Source organism: Cyprinus carpio, chromosome B8 (genome assembly GCF_018340385.1).
Source record: "Cyprinus carpio isolate SPL01 chromosome B8, ASM1834038v1, whole genome shotgun sequence".
Classification (NCBI taxonomy): Eukaryota; Metazoa; Chordata; class Actinopteri; order Cypriniformes; family Cyprinidae; genus Cyprinus; species Cyprinus carpio.
This window is the reverse complement of record NC_056604.1, coordinates 6,156,973-6,180,948: the sequence shown is the minus strand read 5'-3', so window position 1 is coordinate 6,180,948 and position 23,976 is coordinate 6,156,973. Positions and strand designations below refer to the sequence as shown.

The 23,976-nt window shown below is 31.8% G+C and overlaps 1 protein-coding gene across 1 annotated transcript; it reads right to left on the bottom strand.

Moving 5' to 3' along the window:
- Positions 1-4,336: 4,336 nt before the first annotated feature.
- LOC109053728 (antigen WC1.1-like) lies at positions 4,337-21,891 on the bottom strand. The gene is made up of 17 exons (XM_042730403.1): positions 21,570-21,891; positions 21,341-21,454; positions 19,212-19,403; positions 18,854-19,045; positions 17,792-18,091; positions 17,347-17,661; positions 15,986-16,198; positions 14,775-15,092; positions 9,021-9,314; positions 8,169-8,459; positions 7,076-7,345; positions 6,525-6,806; positions 6,230-6,349; positions 5,888-6,006; positions 5,516-5,519; positions 4,893-5,045; positions 4,337-4,807 (listed from the first exon to the last, which is right to left on the bottom strand). Exons 1-17 carry the CDS (start codon positions 21,682-21,684, stop codon positions 4,590-4,592), a joined length of 3,510 nt encoding a protein of 1,169 aa, XP_042586337.1. The 5' UTR covers positions 21,685-21,891; the 3' UTR covers positions 4,337-4,589.
- Positions 21,892-23,976: the final 2,085 nt, after the last annotated feature.

Here is a 23,976-nt window from a genome sequence, read left to right as displayed (position 1 = left end):
AAAAGTAAGTGAAGAGAGCACTCGGTTTTATATTCTCAAATTATGCAATCACATCCAGACATTTTAAGTGTCTAAACACCTTTTTTGGGCCCATTAGAGCAACAACAATAGTAAACATGTTGGTACAGTGTCAGTTCCTGGAACTCTGACACCTGCTAGAATGGAAATGAAGTCATCACACTGCACCGCATGAATATGAGGCTCTAATTGCCTGATATATGTAATAAATGCCACTCAGATCATTTCTGCAACATGTAGTGCAGCACAGCCGAGCACAGGTGAACCCCTTTTAGTGCTTTAAACTAACCGTCATGCAACATATGTTGAAAATGCTCTTTGAGCTTTCGGACTTTGTTGACAGACTCGACAACTTGACTTTTATGTGTTTTACGACGACACTAAAATACACCACAGTGGCTGTAGTAAAACCAGTCACAACTATGTTTTACAGCTGTATTTTTCTCCCATAAATGCATCAGAAAGTAAATCATATACGCTCGCTATATTCTAGCTATATTACTAGCTATACTATAGCTAATTGACAAAGTTTTAAAATATTTTTTGTCCAAATGTATCAAAAAAGTATCTCATTCAGATTTCATTTTAGATTAGATTTAATCTTATTTCTATATTTTTGGGAAAATGCTTCTGGATTATGCATTGAAATTGAAATACCATGTATATGTGTTTGTGTGTGTGTGTTTGGTGTCAGCACATTCCTTTCTTTCTTTCTTTCTTTCAAAAATACTGTTATTTAGCAAGGATAAATAAAAAGTGACAGTGAAGACATTTGTAATATATTTAAATTTTAAATGAAAGTTCTTTTAAAGTTTCTATTCCTCCCAGAGTTCTGAAAAAATCACTGTTTCTACAAACATATGAAGCAGCACAACTGTTTTTTTTTTTTACATTGATAATAATAATAAATGTTTCTTGCACAGCAAATCAGCATATTAGAATGATTTCTGAATGATCATGTGACACTGAAGACTGAAGTAATGATGCTGAAAATTCAGCTTTGATCACAGGAATAAATTACATTTTAACATATTTTCAAATAGAAAACAAAATAGAAAGTTGTTTAAAACTACAAAAACAATTTCTCCTGTATTTATGAATATGCTTACATTAAATTAGTTATGTTTTTATATTATTTTTAGTTTTATATTTTATACAAATTGCATACAGTATAATGGCATCTTATTAAATATTTGCTGTCACGTTTAAGAGGTCCAGCAAATCACAATTTATCATATAATGTGCAAAAATCTAAATCGATTATGACTTGTAACCCCTCCACATGACATCACTCTGTCTAGTATCCCACAATGCTTTGAGGAACAGATGTCATGAATGGACGGCTGAGGAACCGATGGGCTTTGTGTTCCTGCCAGTGGCTCATGCAGCACTACTACTAATAAATCTTTGCTGTTATGGAAAATCACAATCTCACAGCCAACAGCTTCTTATATCAGCAATCCACAGGCATGTTTGTGAAGGTTATATCAGCTCCCACAGTACAGCACAGTTGTATGTCTAGACTCATGGAAACATTGAGGAAAGCATCATATGAGATGACAGCTTGATAAGGCTGTTTAATTTCTGAGCGTCACTCACTCATGCTATTATACAGTACATGGAGGCTGTTTATGATGTTGAGAAAATACTTCTAATATGCTAATAAACAATTAGTAAAGAGCTAAATATAAATCTTTACAGGATTATAAAGATGATCATTTACAACTGGCAGAGATTTGGTGTTAGTGTTTAAATGTACAAAAATGCAACTTCATGATTACAAACGTGTATTTAAAATACACAAACATACTGTATTTAAATATGCCACATAGGCCTACAGGTACCAAGAGAAATGACATTATAATTACAGTATATTTAGGACATTTAGGCAAGGCTGGGTAAAAAATATAGATTTCTCGATTTTAATCAATTCTCATATTTACGAAATCTGTATCCTGTAATCTCTCAATCAGTGTTTCAACCATGGAAAGATGTCAATATAACAGCTTCTAAACAATGTCACAAAATGCCTCATTTACCTCAGATAGAAAAACAAACTCTAGGGAGGAGAACCCTACAACTATTAAAGTTAATATAACTATATATATATATATATATATATATATATATATATATATATATATATATATATATATATATATATATATATGCAAATGAGGCCCATTATAGAATGTTCCGCTTTGTGAAAGTAAAATATATATATATATATATATATATATATATATATATATATATATATATATATATATATATATATATATATAATGTAAAAAATATAAAAAAATTTGACCTGATACACAATTGAGATGCATTGTCCACAACCAAGCTTTCAGATCTTGCCTGCAAACTGATGAATTGGCTAGTATTGTGAGCATGTTTGGGTCGTCACCTGAATATATTTAGCAAACCAACTGCTAGAATAAATTATACAAGGTCAAAACAACAATATAAACAAAAGGCAAAAAATATCCACCCATTATTTAATTGGGGGAACAGTTAGCGTCACATTCATTAGTTAAAATCAGCACAGCCACGTTTAATCTTTTTAAACAGACTGTGATAGAAAAGCTCTTCATGGAACTGTATTGAATGTTAAATAAATCCTGGATAATCCTCATTTGAATTTTGGAATGTTCTATTCAAAGATTCCGGCTCCTAAAGACACATGGTTAGTTCACTTATAAAAAAAAAAACATGTTCTGTTTACACAAACCACTTATAAACGAGTCCCCCAGATTAAAGCAGATGACATGTGAACTTCCCTGGCCACAGAAAGACGTCACTAAATTACAGTAACACTAGTACTACTAGTTATAGTACAGGGCAGCTGTTACTGTGTTTACAGCTGGACATGTGTGAGTAAATGCCAAATGTAATCAGACATGTTTGCAATTAGAAGGAGAATTCCTGATGAAGCAAGGAGAGCTAACTCTTGTGCTATGAATCAAACTATAGGTGTTATAGAACAATACAGTTTAACACACAGCACCAGAGCATGTCTCCATTGACACCGTTTCACCTCGGGTTCTTCTGAGATTTACTGAGATACATGAAACTGACACCTTTAAATTTCATAATAGTGTACAAAAGAGTCAAAACTATCAATAACTTTAATATGAAATAATTCAAAACAAGCCAAAAAAAAGGCAGATCAAACAAAATTGCTGCAAAATTTCTAAACAATCTATTATTTGACTTTATCTTTCAAAACACTGTATAAACAAAAACAGAAAATAAGATTCTTATTGCAAAATTTTGTAAAACTATACTTCCTTTTAAAATAAGTAACATCTCTTTAAAAAATGAATACGCATGCTCATGAGTAGACCACAATTAGTAAAATATATTGTGTATTTTTTTATTTTTTTTTTGCCAAAATAGCACCTACTGTACATTTTCAATTTTGGTGAGTCTGAGAGCATCATCTTTACATTTTTTCGGTACTATTATGGAGCATTAAAGAAATTAGTGGTTGCAGATGAATTGATTTTTTTGCATAACTAGATATATTTTTACATGCTAACATTTGCCTTATTATTGTTCCAGAGGATGAATGGAAACTAAATGGACAGTTAAACATTTATCTGTCCATATATACATTGTGTATTAAAGAAATAGCTCACCCCAAAATTAAAATTTGCTGAAAATGCCATCCAAGTGCTGCTTCCAGCTAAAATACAAGTCCTCTATCCATAATATTTCTTTTTTTTTTTCAGTGAAAAAGTCTGAATCAGAAGAGAAATATGCAACTCCAAAACATTAAAATATGTGGACTTGTATTTTTGTTCGAAGTTAAAAATGTCTTGATGGATATGTTTCTTATAAACACGAATCGTTTCACTTCCGAAGACATTAACTGATGGAGTCGAGTGGATTACTTGTGGATTCTGATGGCATTCATTCACAGCAGAGGATCCATTGGTGAAGTGACGTAATGCTATTGTTTTTTTGTTTTGTCAAATCTGTAGTGACCAAACTTGCGTAGGAAAAATTCAGCAAATTTTAGTTGTTGGGTGAACCAAGTGAACTCTGGCCTCCTGTTTGTGATTACATTGTGTTACCTGGTCTTGAAAATGTTAAAAGCATTGATCTTGTAAATGTTTAAAAAATATTATCAAATCAAATGAACAAGATAGCGGTAACCTATTACATTTGAATTTCAAGGTTTTCTGCTGAGTTCATGTGGGCCTGCTCATGAGCTTTAACAGACTAAAAAACAAAAAAGCAAAACAGAAGCAAACAGATCAAAACTATACATCAAACCCTAAAGAATGACAAAATGTTTGACTGGTTTGTCGGCTCAAAAATTAGCTCTTTTCATCAGTTCATACACTGTTGTGACGATAATTAAAGATTTTGTTATTCCAAATCAGTTTTGTGTATGTGTCCCTTCTTTAATACATCTTGAGAGAAATCTTTAGAGCTAGCATCATTAAACAGCATTTGTTTGTCCAGATTTTCTTCCTAATATTCTACTGTTATAAGAACATACAATCTTATCTCTTATTAATATTAACTCAAAAGAACAATTTGGTCACGTGGCTGCTTCATTACTCTGCTTGAGCATGAACCTCTACCTCTGTGGTCACCAATACCACATCTGCAACTGAACCTGCATCTAAATCTGAATCTGCACCTTCATCCACATCTACATCTACATGTGCTCGTGTGCCTGTCATCCCTGCATTTTCATTGGCTGCAGCCACGACAGGAATGACATCATCATAGTCCTCCTGTTTCTCTGTCTCCACTTCATAGGTGTCCTGATCTGATGAGAAAACAAAGGAAAAGGTCAGCACCATTTCCATAAAGTAACACACACACAGAGTGAGGTGTAAATTTGAGTGATGTACCAAGAATGTTCTCGGGTCTCTTGGGAAGGAGAGGGAGGTCGAGGTCTTCATCATGGTGGGTTTGAGAAGGAAAGATTCCACTGGCTTGTTCCTCAATGTCATCATATTCTGTCCCAGAAGAACCTCTCTTTCTGTCATCTTCATCCTCTTCTCCTGTTGGAGAAACCAAACATGATTTATTCTTACATAAATAGATATACATTTATATGCATTTATTTATATATTATATATTTGTTTTTATTTTATTTTTTCCTGAATGTGCCCTTTAAATTGTTTCCATTAATTTTATGCGATATTCCAGTTTTGCACATAAGTTAAATTTGAATATTTGGATGGAAACATAAACCAAACATGGATACCAAACATAAAAAAGAACCAGCAATTTTGTTGATAAAAATTTGTTGAGATTAACAGACTTCTTGTATAGTTTGGTTTGTATAATATTAGTATAGTTTATTTATTTGGATGGACAAATGTGTAGGCAGTCAGGCAACAAACTCAAATGAACAGACTAAGTAAAAGATTGATTGACTGACATACATTGTGTTGAAATGAATGAAACTGAAAAATCAAAATGATCTGCTATTATAAGCTATTATAAGCCTAATATTTGAATATCTCACCTGACTTGTCCATGAGAGAATCCACATAAACATAAACATTATTTTTACATAATATATATATATATATATATATATATATATATCTTTGCTTAAGGAAATATTTTAAAACATTATGCATACATATAATCAATATATAGTTTACTGATTTTTTTTTACATCTTCCTCTATCTATCTATCTATCTATCTATCTATCTATCTATCTATCTATCTATCTATCTATCTATCTATCTATCTATCTATCTATCTATCTATCTGTGTGTTTGAATGATTTTGTCTTTTGTCTTATTAGATACAAAAGTAAAATAAATAAATAAATAATAATAATAACATTTTGCAATTAAGGAAAGCATTAGCTTATGTCTCAGTATTCACAATGTTCAAAGTAATAATAATTAAATTAAACAGTATACCTCTGTCCTCTGTATCCATCTGATCCATTTCATTCACATCAGGGTTGACGTCTTTGCCATTTTTATTTCTGTAATGAGTTACTGCAAAAACAGAAACAGGCAGAAAAGTATGCTTTCTATTAATTCTACCGGTTATTGTTTGATGTGGAGTGTGTGTAGTGAGACAAGAAGTGGGAAAGACTGCCACCAACAGGCTAAAAAGATGAAGGCCTTTCAAATATCTCTGTGTAACTTCATTATGTAAAAATAATGTTTATCAGCAAATTAGAAAAATGTCTTTCTGCATTGTGAATATGATACTCACAGGTTAAAAGTAGGCGTTTCCGATTTCTCCACATTAAAAACAAAATCAGCAACCCCAGCACAACTCCTAACAGACCCAATATCAGACCCACTGAAGAATTACCTCCTTTTGGAGTATAACCTGCAGTTTTAATGAAACAGTTTCACAGGTTAGAATGTTCATTAACCTTTATTAAAGTAAACTCACAGCTACTTTACTTCATGCAAGAAGGCAAGCAGCGGCAAAACAAATCCCAGAACAATAAAAATGATTTTCCTATATTAAAGTGTATGGCATCTGTGTTTTTTTTTTTTACCTTCACATTTGATTTCAGCAGGTCGATTACTGCATGTATTGTTTCCGAGATGGTGCATGCACTGAAAAATGTTGTAATGGTTTTTTGGGCATTCAATTTTCACCTTTATTTCCTTTGCAATTTTCTCTTCATCCAGCAGTTCTTGATTGTTGCAATTAAGCACATCACAAACCTTCTTGGTATCAGCTTCAGCCAGTTCTCCACAGACATATTCCCATTGCCCTTTATACCTGATCCCAAGCTTCCCGCCACACTTCTCAGTAGAGCTGAATTCAACACTACCTGCAATACAAATATACATAACTTCTGTCATTGGAAGTATAGCACAACTTAGTATATTCTAAGCATATGACTAATCTTTTTAATATTTCATAACGTGCATCTATCTGCAATAGGAGGACACATGCATATGAGCAAACAAAAATTGACTAACAGCCACAAAACTTGTGGGATGTTTAAAAGGGAACTTGAACTACATTTCAACATCAATTTATTATTTACAGTCGTAATTACAGTCCTAATTACAGTCCAACAATACATGTATAACTCACCTTTGCAGGCCACAGAGAGGATTTTCTTACAGCTGTCACTTCTAGAGCCACACTGCCACATCAGTGTCTCCTTGCCAGTGCAGCTGAAATGCCAGGTATTTGTTTTAATAACAGACTCTGTGACCCAGCTGTGGAGTGCCTTACCACAATTGAGGCTGTCACATAACTTGTTGGACATCCCATCATCCCACCAGGATGCACAAACATGTTCTTTATTTATGAACACATAACCTGTGCAGTTGTCTGAGAGCAAAATTTTTCGAGGTTTACCTGGACAGGAGTTAAATCAGACAATCAGATATTTCTGTACTATAAGTTTAGTATTACTCTTTGCACAGCATTGAGAAAAACTCAGCAATTAAAATTGACTCCTGTTTGTTTCAGTTCAGTTTAGCAGGCCTGCAGGATCTTAAAAGGGAATGACTGAACTGCAACCAAGGATATTCAAATAAATGGGCAAAATGCTGCCATGTTGTTAGGGTCCATTTTAAACACTTTGAGAACATTTTGGGAAAAGACGTGTTCTTCTATTAATGTTTCTGTAAAAATAATCAGTTAATTTAGAATTAATTTATTAAATAAAAATATGTATTTATACGATTTTTTTTTAATTTACTTATTATTTATTGTTTTATTATATTAGTTTCAAAAACTAGTAAAGTTTCTTGAAATGTCTCCATATAAATGTATAATTATTTCGCAATAAATAAATAAATAAGTGTTCCTCCACTATGGTCCATAAAAGTCAACTTATTTATTAAACTATATGTGCACGTGTGATTTTAGTTTCATTGAGGTGCATTTTTGCAATTTTTTAGTAATTTTAGTACAGTACAAGTTAAACAACGAAAATGAGAAATTTTGTCTTGGCAACTGGCTGAAATAAAAAAAAGTTGAAATTTTTATGAAACATAAAGAACATATAAAAATAAAAACTAATTCAAAAGATTAATAAAAACTGTAATAGTATTTATGATTCAGAATTAAATTGGCAATGTCTTTTTTAATCTATATATCTATTCTGTTCATCTAATTTAATTAGAGTTGACAGTGTTAGGGATGCTAACAAAAGTAAGAAAGAGATCATTCCTACTGTCACATTGGATGTTTAACTGCTGAGTCTGGTTGGACTGATCATTGGTCTCGCATTCCCAAATATTCTTCTTCCCTGAGCAATCATAGGTCTTCTTCCACCACTCATCTGTGTTTTTGGTTATATTGGAGTGTGATATGTAATTTCCACACTGTAGATACTTGCACAGAATTTGTCCTTCCTCTCTGCCCCATCCACTGCTGCCGACTAGCTGTGTTTTGCCATCTCGCAGACCATATACTGGACCACTGCATGCGCTTTTCTTATTATAGAGGAGCAATCGTTCCCATTCTGTTACATGAAGGGCAGAAATATCAAAGACCTTGTTTAACATGTGCAGGAGCAGAGGTCAAAGGTCAGAGGAGTTGCAGAAACTACACACCTCACCTAGAGAGAGTGGTAAAAATTCCCCTATGCACCTGACAAACCTTAAAAGTTAAATTACCCTCGGGTGATATATGACTACAATGGAGAATCAAGCCTTTTTGGCAAAGATAACATTATTACATAATTAATCTCTAAAATAATTGGTTCTTCATGTGCAATTCAGGAAAACCCATAGGTAAAGCAAATCTGATTTCTGATTACTTCAGGTTGTTACTCAAGTCATGGGATGTTACGGTTATTATTACATTCAGATGTTATTACGGTTATTCAGACATACAGTCAGCTTGTCCATATGCATCTTTTATGGTAACACGCTAACTAACTTTGGCTAAAATGCTAGTACTTTTTGTTCCCAAATGGATACAAATCAGACTGCAAGAAAGAGAAAACTTAGTTGAGATCACAAACATTTCCTTCACAAGAGAAATGTCTTCAAGTCTGCACAAAAATAAAAAAAGTGAGTACCTGTGCATTTCAGATAGCCAACAATACATTCTTTCTCTGAAACCTCTTTGAGGTCACATTTGGAAACAGAGTTGGCACTAGCTGGACATTTAATTTTTGATAGTCCTGTGGATTCAGATTTCAAATCATGTTGGTCATTTATGCTCTCGCCACAAAATAGTTCCTTGCAGATTACATTTTTAAGGTTTGCATCAAGACTGTCTTGGCAGATGGGTGTCCACTTCCCACCGTAAAACAGTAATGCTTTTCCAGCGCATTTGTCTCTTGGATCCTCCAGTTTAGCTTTGACGCTGTCTGTGAAAAGTGTATCGAATAAATGTTCATTAAATGGCATTTAAATTGTGTTTAAGGAATAGTTCACCCCAAAATGAAAATTTGCTGAGAATTAACTCACCCTCAGGCCATCCAAAATGTGGATGAACTAAATGTATTTTTACATTCTAACATTTGTCTTAATATTGACCCAGAAAATGGGTGGAAACTAAATGGATAATTGAGCATTTATTCCAATGTTATACAGTACATTATACATACTGTACCCGGGTGAAAAAAAAGTATAGTAAAATTCACTTTACAACCCTCTACATCAGTGGTTTTCAACCTGTGGGCCGCGGCCCCCTAGTGGGTCGCGATGGTATTGAAGGTGGGCCGCCAATTAGGCCTACTATTAAAATAAATAATAATATTGTTAATATATGTAAAAATGTCATAACATAATAACATCATTTCATATATATAATTAAATAAGCCCGAGTTATTTTCTGTTCATTGCCAGTCATTGTCATAAAATCACGATTTGAGCGTGCGCGATTTCTAAATCGCTTTAAAGCACGATTTTCCGCGGCCCTGACCTCCCGCAGTATGCCATCCGATCTAATCAGAATGCAACGCGCCTAGCGCGAGAACAGATGTGATGCGCCTTTTTTCCGAGCCCATGTTAACGGATCAGAGTGTTCACACTGCACGCGGTAAAAGGCTAAAAATAAAAACGTGCGAAAAGAATTAATATCTAGCACATGAGCATAGAGACAGTTGTGACTGCACAGGACGCAGTTTGAGCGAGAGAAGACACGTTTTAAGTGCGCGCACTTTTTCCGGGCGAGAGCAGCGTGTATCTGAGGAAGCACGTCTGGTTTTGTGACAGAGCAAAAGAAATGTGCTTGCGTGCGGACAGATTCGCGCTCGCGCATTAATTTAATGTGCTTTCGCGTTACATTAATGCGCTCTCGCTGCTGCTTCTGCACCGCATACACATACTGTATACGCACTGCAGACGGAGTAGGCCTACGTGTGAACCTGTATATAATGTATAACAAATCTATTTCAACATCTGAGGCACCGCTACAATTAATGAGCTCTATGAACAATGTATGGCAAAAAAGAAAAAAAGTCCCTGGACACAGGATTTATTTATTTATATTTTAGAAATTTTGTTACACCTTTACTATAGTGATTATTTTGACTTATGTCTGTTCTAGAGACGTTACAACTTTTTGATAAAGCTCTAATTGGGTTTCTTTTGGAAATATGTTTCAAATTCATCCTGAATGCATTTATGACTGTAAAGCATATCTGTGTGTGTCAAAACTGTGATTAAAATCGAAATCGCAAAATTGATCAAAGAAATCGCGATAGGTTTTTTTTTTTTTTGTCCATATCGCACAGCCCTAGATCATTCAATAAATACAGTTAACAATCTAGCTTCTGAGTACTAAGTTATTAACCCAAAAATAGCGGGGTAAGTTAATTTTTTTGCAGTGGGCCACGCAAACATATGTGTTTGGTTGTGTGGGCCGCGAGTTGAAAAATGTTGGGAACCACTGCTCTACATTACGAGTAAATCACTCGCATATGCGACTATATCTCCATTCTGGGCGACTAAATGATGTCTAATATTAGCCAATGGCTAATAAATTCTCAGATTTTACTCGCCAGTGAGTGAGTTGGAGGCTAAGTATAAGTTTAGAACCTATATATTTTTACTCGCCGAACACACTAACTGAGCGCTTCAGAGTTTCACTGTCCATCAAGCGATCTCTGCTATTTTTCAGTTCATCTAAATGGATGTGCAACGCACCTGTATTTGGCATACCGTAAACTCTAGTGTGAAAGCGCACAACTCGCCGGGTTTTCCGGTAGTGGGCGGAGCTAATGCGCAAACGGCAGGCTCATTGGCTGGCGCTCACCTATTATCGTCCCTGTTTTGATTTCAGCAAATTAGTTCGAGCAAACGCACAAAACCTGATTAATATTCATGAATCCAGCAGCTCATTAATCCTTAGTGCGTTTTATAGTTCTTATTAGTAGAATTCGTATCAATATTATCTTATCAGTATTTTTGTTAGCTTTTTTCCCCAATTTTTTTTTTTTTTTTACAGAAACACTGAATGACCAAAAAAGCACCACCACCAATCCAGTTAAAATGTTCAGTTAAAAGGACTAATATGCAGTCAAACATGGTTATCAAATTTCTATTATTGAAAATTGTATTATTAAATAATACTTGATTTTTATAATGCTTGAATGACTGATGTTAAGAGTGTATTTTCAAATGTTAAAAAACTGTGCCATTTTACAAACATATATATATATATATATATATATATATATATATATTACTATATATATATGCAGTACAGGTCAAAAGTTTGGAAACATTACTATTTTTAATGTTTTTGAAAGAAGTCTCTTCTGCACATCAAGCCTGCATTTATTTGATCAAAAATACAGAAAAAACAGTAATATTGTGAAATATTATTACAACTTAAATTAATAGTTTTCTATTTGAATATACTTTAAAAAAATAATTTATTCCTGTGATGCAAAGCTGAATTTTCAGCATCATTACTCCAGCCTTCAGTGTCACATGTAACATCCAGTCTATCACATGATCATTTAGAAATCATTCTAATATTCTGATTTTATGAGTGTTGGAAACAGTTCTGCTCTCTAATATATTTGATGAATAAAAGGTTAAAAAGAACGGCATTTATTCAAAAAAAAAAAAAACTCTAATAATATATATTCTAATAATATATTTTCTTTACCATCACTTTTTATCAATTTAACACATCCTTGCTGAATAAAAGTATTGATTTTATTTAAAAAAAAGAAAGAAAAAAAATTACTGACCCCAAATTACTGACCAGTAGTGTATATTGTTATTACAAAATATTTATATTTTAAAAACATAGCTTCTTCTTCTTTTTTTTACTTTTTATTCATCAAAGTATCCTTAAAAGTATCACATGTTCAGAAAAAATATTAAGCAGCAGAACTGTTTCCAACTTTGATAATGAATCATCATATTAGAATGATTTTAAAGGATCATGTGATAATGATCCTAAAAATTCAGCTTTGCATCACAGAAATAAATGATAATTTAAAGTATAATAAATTTAAAAACAATTATTTTAAAAATTGTAATAATATATCACAATATTACATTTTTTTCTGTATTTTTGATCAAATAAATGCAGGCTTGATGAGCAGAAGAAACTTCTTTCAAAAACATTAAAATAGTAATGTTTTCCAAACTTTTGGTCTGTACTGTACATATATATATATATATATATATAGATATATATATATATATAATATATATATATATATATATATATAAGTCTGGCGAGTAAACTAAAAAATTTACTAGCCAATGGCGATTCAATTGCCAAGGTGTCCATAGACCTTTATTTAAGTCACTTTATTTAGTACACTTTCATAATATACTTAAAATGTTCTATTTCCACACACTAATGTTGTACTTAATATACTAAAAATTCTTCTTTAGTACTTCTTAAGATAATCTAAGAAGAAAATAAAGATTAAGAACATCTAAGTGTACTCAACTGTGCTACTTTGGGACACCATGAATATGAACTAAAATGTGCTTTTAAAATACTTTCTCTCTCTAAAAAAATGTATTTCCTTACCACATGTACAAAAAAGTGTATTTAAATTAAGTGTACTTAAGTAGAACAGTTGGGAAAGTGTACTTATAACTATTACTTTACTAATATATGTTAAATAAAATCAATTTAATTTAAACGATAACTATATAAAAGTTAACTAATTTTTAAATCATTCAAAGCACGCTTTTTAGAAATACAAATGCGGTAGTATACTTTATTTCAATGCACTAAAAATCTTTTTAAAAATCAGTGGTATTTGGTATACTTTTGCAATTTCACTGAAGTTCTACTGAAGTAGAAATAGATTTTTAATTAGTGAATTTATAGTGTATAACTTTTACAATTTTATTTAGCATAAAAAATAAGAACGTACTATAAATGTACTTGCTGGTATTTAAGTATTGTTCTAGTTTACAAGTATAGCATTCAAGTATACTATTTTTTCACCTGGGTAGTGTAATAAAGGAATAGTTTCTTCATGGGAACAGATCTGGAGAAATTTTACATTACATCACCAATGGATCCTCTGGAGTGAATGGGTGCCGTGGAATATTGTGATGTTTTTATCACCTGTTTGAATTCTCATTCTGACGGCACCCATTCAGTGCAGAGGATCCACTTGTGAGCAAGTGATGTAATAATGGTACATTTCTACAAACTGTTCTAGGAAAAAACAACTCATCTAATCTTTGATGGGCTGAGGGTGAGTACATTTTCAGCAAAATTTCTGTAGAAAGGGTAAGGAGCATCTTTTGACAACCAGTCTTAAACTAAACAACAGTTGACACATCAAATATTAATGCGCTCTGAACAGTTGAAAAAACCTTCACACACAGTTTAGTTTCAGCGTCTCAGAGAAACTGTTGAATAGTGACATATCGATTGCAAATATTTGGTTTACGTGGTAAGTTTTTTGAAACATTGCCATTTTCACACATGTTAGGGTAGAGTGGGGGAAAACATCCCCCTACTGTTTTTCCCAAAATAACCATAAGATAAGATTTTTATTGTAAATATGGACTACGTTGACGAGAGTGATGTAGAAGTTTACACTGGTGATGTACCGGATAGAAAACGGATTTCACAGTAAATGTTCTAATTTTCAGCAGTAAGAAAAAAGGTGTTTTAAAGCTTGTTGTTTTGTAGAACATCAGTTATGTATGATATGAGAACAGTAGGGCCTGTAGATAGGGAGCATGTGTTATTTATTTATACCCCATAGGTGTGGTAAAACTCCCCCTTGGTACAAAATTTTATTTTTGTAAAAATTCTATAATAACATGAAAACTCTGGAGATTTTTATGGACATACTTTGCTTATAATTGATATCATTGTCACTAAAACTATGAACACACCTTTCTGAGAACATTTAACTTTTGTTTCACAGAAAATAATTATACAGTCCTTGGTGGGGGGGGGGGTCCCCACTCTACCCTACATGTTCACAATGTGCTGTACTTGTCGAATCAAGTATGTAACCTTTTAAATATGCAAATAATAAAATAATAACACTAACCGAAGGTAAACAAGTAGACCTGGGGGCTGTTTCATGAAACAAGTTTACCAAACATGCCAGGCTTATTTCAGTAAGTCTGACTTATTTGGAACCAAATAAATGGACAATAATAAGTCAGACTAACTCAAATAAGTCTGACTTATTTGGTAAACTTGTTTTATGAAACAGGCCCCTGAATACTCAGGATTAATTACAAAGCCAAACTAAAGTATGTGTAAAACATGGAACAGAGCACATTCTAAGCCTTAACAATTTTGACTGTTCTGATAAATAAAGCAGGAGTTAATGTGAAGATTTGGTCCTGAATAAAGGGACTGTTTACATTACCTGTGCATATCACTTGGGCTAGGGGTTTGCAGGTGGAGTTTTTGTTGGGAATAAAATTGCACATGTTCATATTTTGTACTTTTTCTGAGCAGTACACACTACGGTAAGTGGCAGGTAGATTATTTATCTGAAGTGGTAACTGGGCCCGAATTGGATTTCCACAGTCTAGGTTCTCACAGATCGTTTTGGAGTCATTTGTTCTCCAAGTGTTGCTGCAAACCCCTCCACACTTGCCATCTCCGCAGACCTTCACCATTCCCCAGCATTTTTCTCCAAACGGGTTTTGAAGTGCCACTCGAGGCTCCACTCTCTTTGACCCTACATGTGACATCAGTAAGAATACAGGCATTTTACACAGAACTGTTTAAGCTACACTATGTAACTTTTGGCCCTCTAGAAAAATAAAAGTACATGCATCTTGCAGAAGATAATATGTTTTCAGGAAACTGTAGTTACTGTATGTACTACACTAAAAAATTTTTTTTTAAAACGAATTAAAAAAAAAAAAAAAGAATTCACTAACCTCAATGCCACTGAAGAACATTTATACACACAATTTAATTAAATTCATTTAAAATAAATCTATTTAGTTTTTAAAACACAATTTAAGTGGTTTAGGTTTGTCAAACTACATTTTTATATGGGACCATATTTTTTTATGTATTAATTTAATGAGGTTCATTTAATTTTCTTATGTTTAAACAATCTATTGCATTTATCATTATATACAATGCATATAATGAACAAATTATAAAAGACAAGTACTGACATTACAATTGCGATTACTCACTGAGTACCCACAGCCTAAGCACAGGCGACATTCTTTTGCACAATGGCAACAACAAAATACAAAAACATTACAGAAACTTCTAAATGTCCAACATTACTGAACATTAAACATTTACTCTTCTAATGCAGTCCCTTGCAAAGCATGCTGGAAACTAAAGATCCACTACCCAGTTAGTTATGTCAACAAAAATGATTTATGTAGTTTTAACACAAATTAATTATGCAAACTTCAATTATAAATATATTAGGTAGAGTGAACACAATAAAATTAAGTTGACACAAAATGTTCAAAAATCATGTTATTTAGTTTATATCATTTAAAATAATTAAACTGAACCGGAGGCTTTTTTTTTTTTTTTTTTTGTAGTTTTATAAGAGTAGGTTAAAAACAATAAGGCATTTTGGTGCCACATGTACTATACCTGAACATGTGACTTTGGCATATGTGGTGTTTTGCTCCGTTTCAAAGGAGACCAGAGATCCACACTGCATTGCACTGCATATGTCAGTGGCTTTTTTCTTATTCTCTTCCACTGGTTTTGCAGGCAGCCAGTCAGGCTTATTACCATCAAATTTCTCGATGCACACTTTTCCCTTGCATGGAGAATTGCCTTCAAAGAATTTAAGTTCTTCCTCTGAGAACAAATAAAACAGATTTGTGGTTACTGCATGTTGCAATATAATCAGAGTAACACCTTAGACTTATTAACTTAATAAACAAAACTAAAAACTACTGGGATCATTCAAAGCATGTTTAAAAATTATGCAAACAAAAAAGTTTAACATCAAACATAACAAAACATCAAAACATGATTGGTATTATATTACATTACAGGTTAAACATTTGGAATAATTAAGATGTTTTAGAAAGAAGTTTATTATGCTCAAAGATGTGTTTATTATAAAATACAGCACAACAATAATATTGTTATATAATGAAATATTTGTTATTGCAATTTAAAATAGCTTTTCTTCTTGAATATATTTTAAAATGTAATTTATTCCTGTGATGCAAAACAGCAATTACTCTAGTTTTCAGTGTCACATGATCCTATAGATATCATTCTAAAATGCTAATTCGGTGTTCAGCTATCGTCAGTTATAATTGGTGCTCAATTATTAATAATGGTTCTTAATATTATTAATGTTGAAAACAGTTTAGTGCTTTAGTGACATTTTTTAAGATTCGATTAGATGGATACAAAGTAAAATAAATAAATGAATTAAAAAAAATTAATATAAATCTTTTGTAAAATTATAAATGTTTTTACTGTCACATTTTTTTAATTTAATGTGTCCTAAATAAAAGCATTCATTATAAAAGTATAAATTCTTACCTTTTTTTTCTTTTTTAAATAGTAGTGTATTGCAGTTTCCAGAAAAAAAGCAGCACAAATGTGTCTAAGATTAATAATAATAATAATAAGAAGAAGAAGAAGAAGAAGAAGAAGAAGAAGAAGAAGAAGCAGAAAAAGAAGAAGAAGAAGAAGAAAAAATGTTTCTTGAGCAGAAAATCAGCATATTAGAATGATCTCTGAAGGATCATGTGACACTGAAGACTGGAGTGCTGAAAATTCAGCTATGCCATTATATAAATAAATTACATTTTCAAATGTATTCAAATAGAAAACACTTATTTTAAATTGTGATTATATTTCACAATATTACTCATTTTACTGTATCAAATAAATGTAACCTCAATAAAAGACTTAAAAAAACATTATAAATTTCACGTATTCCAAGCTTTTGACCAGTATGCCTGGTGCATATTATATTATCTTACTTTTGCAAATGATTTCTATGTTTTTCTCGCTTTGATCTGGTGACCTCAAGTCAGTATTGTAGAAACACTCATGAAGCTTTGCTGAAGAACTTCTACATCTGACATTCCACAGCCATTCCAGTCGGTCCTTTTCTCCTTCAATGAAAAGTTCTCTACTAATTTCTGAGGGTGCACCACAGTTAAGATGTTGACACACCATGTCTGAAATCAGAGTGGCACTGTCAGAGTGAATGGACCTCCATGAGCCTTCCCATTTCACCTCTACTCGTCCAGAACAGCGACCCAGACCATCTCTCAAACGTACATCCAAGCTGCCTGCCATTTATAGTAAAATAAACAAAAAAAAAAAAATATTAGTATGACATAGACTTTATCAGTTATGGGTGATTCTGGTTGTCCTAGATTTTGAGTTCATTATTATTGACTGCAAAGCTGTCTTAGTTACCTGAACATATAACTTTGGTTCCCAAGCATTGTTTTTTCTCACGAATTGCCAGGCAATGCCACAGTGACCGCTCATCGCCCTGACAATCAACATTACTCAGCAAACCATTAGAATCAGAGGAACCCTGTTTCACACGCACTATGTCACCACAGCCAAGCTCTCGACAGACCACCGCCCCCATCTTTTCACGGGACTGAATCGAATCCAGATTACTGTAGCACACTCCATAGTAAGTACCATTCACATCAATGGAAACATCTCCAAAACACTCTGTTGTGAAGTTGTGGAGTTTCACGCTGTCTGTGAACACAGCAAATGTAATTGTTAAAATTCCTAATAAAAAAGGACAAAATTCTAATACATTGTAATAAAATATTTTTAGTTATAATTAAAAGTTTTATAAGATAAGAATAAATATGTTAAACTAGATGTGTAAAAAAAAAAAAAAAAAAAAAATATCAGCAAAAATTCAGTGACAGAAGGATGTCTTTTTTAAGCTTCTTGCAAGATTAGAAAATTGGAACATTTTAAAAATGTAATTATTATTACTATTAAAAATAATTTTCAAATAAAGTTGTCTTTATTATCTATCCACACATAAAAAGGATTTGATTTTGGTCATGCGATGCATTATTAAAAGGTTTTATATTTTTGAATAAGATTTGTTAAATAAATAGTCTATTAATGGTCTATACCACAATATACTGTATGTGCATATAATAAATATATAAAAATAAATATAGATATATCAGAAGAATTATATTCACATTAGTTTAACTTTGATCTTGTAATGTCAACACACAATGTCAACCCTATTACTGTAATAATAATAATAATCCTATTATTAAATTTCAACACACATTAAAACACATTCATTTAACTTGAGATAGAACAACACAATATATTAACATTAAACCACTGTACAAAAAACTTGTGTAATTCTTAACTTATTAATGCAACATTTATTTATAATAAAAAAATTATTCATATATGAAATCTATTAATAGTGATTACTTATATTTATTGATGTAATATTATTTAAAGCAAGAAACTCAGCATCACCTGAGCATGTCAGTCTGTTATTTCCATTAGCCTTTGTAAAGCTTCCAGTGGAACCACAGTTCAGTTGCGTACAGATGACTTCAGGCCTCACATTTGTCTGCTGAAGATCCCATGATTTTTTTTTGGAACTGTACTCTTCCACCAACCCAGAGCAAGCATTGCTGCCATCTCGTAGACTGAACCTCTTGTGATCTGTGTAGTACATGTATTTCTGTGTAAATGTGAATTTTACCTCTCACACAAACCATGGAAATACTGAGAAGTATTGCATCACCCAGAAGGGGTTTCAGCACCATTTCATTTACCCCAATCAGGGCAACATACTCCATAGAGCTGTTTAATAATAGTAAACACTTACTGCTGCAGATCACACTGGCTCGTTCCTGGCACTCTGCCCACTCCATACACTGCCAAGAGAACTTCTCATCGCTAACACAATTAAGCAATACATTTTTTTTGCTCGTTTGTTCTTTGAACATTCCAGGCTTGGGGATGTAATGATGATCTCCACAACCAAGCTCCTGACATATCTTGTTTGCTTTAGTTCTATCTGGCCAAGATGAAAAAATAAATACACATAACAAAGAAAATACATGCATAAAGTTTCAGCATTACTGTGAATACTAAAGCTTTTCTCAAATAATCTACTGTCAAAAAATTATTTACAAATGTAAAAATGACATCACAAACGTAGAAGAAACCATTATTAAAGGACATGAATTGTCCTTGTATTGTAGAATTGTAGTCTGTCTTAACTTTGTTTGTCCTTGCATAAAAAAAAAAAACGTTTAGATGCTTGAAAGAAAAGTTCTAACTAGTTGATTTAAAGTGATCGCAAAAATGGCTCTGAGTTCTAGAGTATAATTTGCTTGCACATGCTATTTGGTTTGATTTTTTAAACTGAGAAAAACCAATTAAACACATTATTTCTAATAAAATATTGTATGTATCACTGTATAAAACATCAAACTCTGCATTTTCCCATTTGTTTTACTGTACAGTATCATACTGAGTGTGGGTGTGTATGTAAGTGTGTGTGTGTGTGCATATATATATATATATATATATATATATATATATATAGATAGATAGATAGATAGATAGATAGATAGATAGATAGATAGATAGATAGATAGATAGATAGTCTCCTCACCAAGCCGACATTTATTTGATCCAAAGTACAGCAAAAACAGTCAAATATTTGAAATATTTAAAATAACTGTTTTCTATTTAAATATATTTTCAAATGCAATTTGTTCCTGTGATTTCAAAGCTGAATTTTTAAGCATTATTACTCCAGTCACATGATCCCACAGAAATAATTCTAATATTCTGATTTGCTGCTCAAAAACATTTATTATTATTATTATTATTATTATTATTATTATTATTATTATTATTATTATTATTATTATTATTATTATTATGTTGGAAACAGCTGAGTATAATTTTTCAGCTTTCTTTGATGAATGGAAAGTTCAGAAGAAGCATTTATTTGAAATATAAATCTTTTCTATTTCAGTATTAACATTCTAAATGCCTTTATCATCACTTTTGATCAATTTACCGCATCCTTGCTAAATAAAATTATTAATTTCTTAATACTTAAGAGAATTAATTTCTAGCTGAAGCAATTTCTAGCTGAAAATTCATCTTTGCTCACAGGAATAAATTGCATTTTAAAATAAATTCAAATATAATGCAGTTACTTTAAATAGTAAATTTTAATATTAATACTTTTGCTTTTGGATAAAATTAATGCAGGCTTGGTGAGCAGAAGATAATTCTTTAAAAAACATTAAAAATCTTACTGTTCAAAAACTTTTGACTGGTAGCGTATATATATATATATATATATATATCAATCACAAAAAAAAAAAAAAGTTTATTAAGTTTAGTTTATTGTGTCTGAAAGCTTGGCAGAAAAGGTTCTGTGGTCTTGAGGAGAACTGACTTCAGTCCACTAAATGATCATTTGATTAAAAAAAAAAAGCTCTCAGAAAAGTGCCATTAGTTCTAGAGTAACATTTGCTTGCACATTTAACTTGGTTTGATTTGTTAATTTGAGATGAAACAATTTATTTACACTTAAGCACATTGTTTGCATTAGAATATAGAACACTGTACGAGAATTACATTTTCGAACTGCATATTACTCCATTTGAATTAATGTACCATTATTTATTAACAATTACATATTAAAATGAATATATCAACATATAAATAATTAATATTTACATTTCACAAAATAAATAATAATTTTACAGATACTACATTCTTCAACAGCAGCTGAAGATTAGTTGTTATCACTTTTAAATGATTTAAAGTCATTGCAAAAATGGCTCTGAAAAGTGCTGTTATTTGCTTTGAGATTAATTTATTTTTATTTTTTTTGTAATGCAATGACATTTAGACATTTTCTCTCATATTTTGGTCAATAAAGAAGCAATAGCAAATAAAATAAACTTCTTGTTTTTGTCCACTTACCCCAGTTTTTATTACAGACCCCAATGATGCCGTTGGCTGTTGTGAACTCCACCACACCAGCACATACTTGCACATCTTGCTGTCCATTCAGATTCAAACTCAGTGTAACTTCTCCTGTGGTAAAAAGCTTGGCATCAACAATGTGTAGATTCACATCTGAACTTAGATGACAGGAATACAAACATAAAACATTTATATTTTTTAATATACTTAAAGGAATACTACCTACCAGAGCATTCAACAGCAACAAAACTACTTTCATCACACTGCTCTTTTTTAGTTATGTCAACATATGGGCATTTCCAAAGGCTCTCTTCTTTAGATGTGCATTTCACTTCATCCATCCAGTATTGTTGTGGTAGAGGTGAATCTTTGTAGAGGGTCAATTCTCGATCAGAGTGTTTATGATTCCCACACCCTATTGATTTACACACAACCTCTCCATTTTCTTTTTTCCACCCGAAATGACACACCAAGCCCCACTGCTTCTTATCGCCATGATACACCTCCAGCCGGCCTTTACAAGGACTGTCGGATCCGCGCAGAGTCACATTGAGACCTGCAAGAAATGTAAATTAATTAGATTAAATGAAATAAAATAAAAAAATATTTTTTTTTTCCAGCAAAAATAATTTATTTTGAAATAGCTACGCATCTTTAGAATGCAATATAAGGAGAACAGTACATCATTGCTTTTATCAGACATCTTGAATTTACGTTTTCATAAACAAAAACATACAACGACACATAAAGAGTACAGAAGTTATATTTATAAATGAAAAGATATAATATAATATAATATGAGGGTCAAGGTGCCTCTTTTAACCATACATGGTCATTGGAAAAATGTGGCTTTGAGTTCTGAGAACAGATGAGCCACATACTCTGCAGAAACTGCTGTGGTCTCTTATCTGCCCGTGGGTTTCAGCTCTGAAACTCTGGCAAGTTGCATGTTTATGCAGATTCTGAGATAAACCCGCTTCACATAAGCTAAGTTAACCACAGGTATAACTGTGCCTTTCCACACAGGGTTATGAAGAACATACGCTTGACACACAGACCACAGCGTGATCTTGATTTTGGTCTCTTCGTGTCTAGAATGTTAATTAGAAATTAATACACTGATCATCTACATCTGAAGATGGAATCATTACTCATGTAATGTGTTTTAATATGCATGAATATTCATTTATTCTTACCATTTTCATTCCACCGGGTAGATTAAATAAATAAATAAATAAATGAGTAAATATTATATCACAAAGATAAAGTACATTATCATGTACTAACATATATATTAATCACTGTAGCTGTTTTCATTTAGAATTAATGCAATTGGCTTTGATCTTGCAGTATTAAATTTGTTAATTTATACTTAAAGGAGACAAGGAAAAAAAAAAGATGTATTTATATGTTATAGTATGTATGCGTATGTATAACCAAAACTAGTTTTATTTATTTAGTTTTATTTATTAATTCATTTATAAGCAAATTAATTATAAATTAAGGAGGAGACATATTTCAAGATACTATAAAAATTATCAAGTTTTTATTTATTTATTCATTAATTAATTTTCAATTTATTTTCTAAATTAACACATTCAAATTGTTCTCAAGTATTTGATAGTAGCATTAAAACCACATTTTTATAAATAATAAAATTATTAAAATGATTATTTGCATTACAAAAGTATTGTCAATGCATAAAATTGTAATTAATAACATACAATAAACATACATAAAATTAATAACAAAAATACACAAACACATTAATAAGGAGACTGTAGTTGTACAGCTACTGTAATTTGTTTGTTCATTTCTCTGTGTGAAATATACAGTATCATGTCCAAAATAAAGGTTATTTAAATAACTAAAGCAGTTTTGAGGCAGTCTAGTTTTAAAAACATTCCCACCAGTAAGCACATTTAAATGATGACTTTTGGTAAGTTTTACTAGCTATAAATTATTAATTTTTTGTATATAGTAAAAGTATAGTGTAGTGTATTTGATTTCCTCCAAATAAAGTTACAATGTTAAAATGTTAAAACAATGGATAGTTACATTATTTGTAGGTGACTAATTTGCCATTTTATCACAGTGATTATGCCATAGATGGTCATATTTATTTATTTGTTTATTTATTTATTTTTTGGTTCATTTTTGATACACAAGATGCTCTGTTGAAAATCTTAAATCAAACTGGAGAACATCATCATCCTCACTTTTTAAATAATATCAACTTTATATGTCTTCACATACTAAGCTGCTTTTCCTCTTTTCATTATTATTTTTTTGACAACATAAATTAATTAATGATACATAATTAGAAATGTTGCACTGAATTACAAAATATAAGCATTTTTATTAGCTGTCTCACATTAAACACAAGTATGCCAAATAAATTAATTCCATAATGCCCCATTAACAGCAGAACGGAACACAATGCATGTAAACAGGTTCAGAATATGGAATTTGTTTTATTTATTAAATACAATTTCACTTGCCTTGAATAGCTGATACTTGAAAATACAGGAGCAGGAACCACATGATCGCAGAAAGAGGGTGGAGGACAGAGGAGCAGGACAGGGCAAATATTGTACCTGCTTTTAAGGGCTCTGTGATGTTACATCATTTTT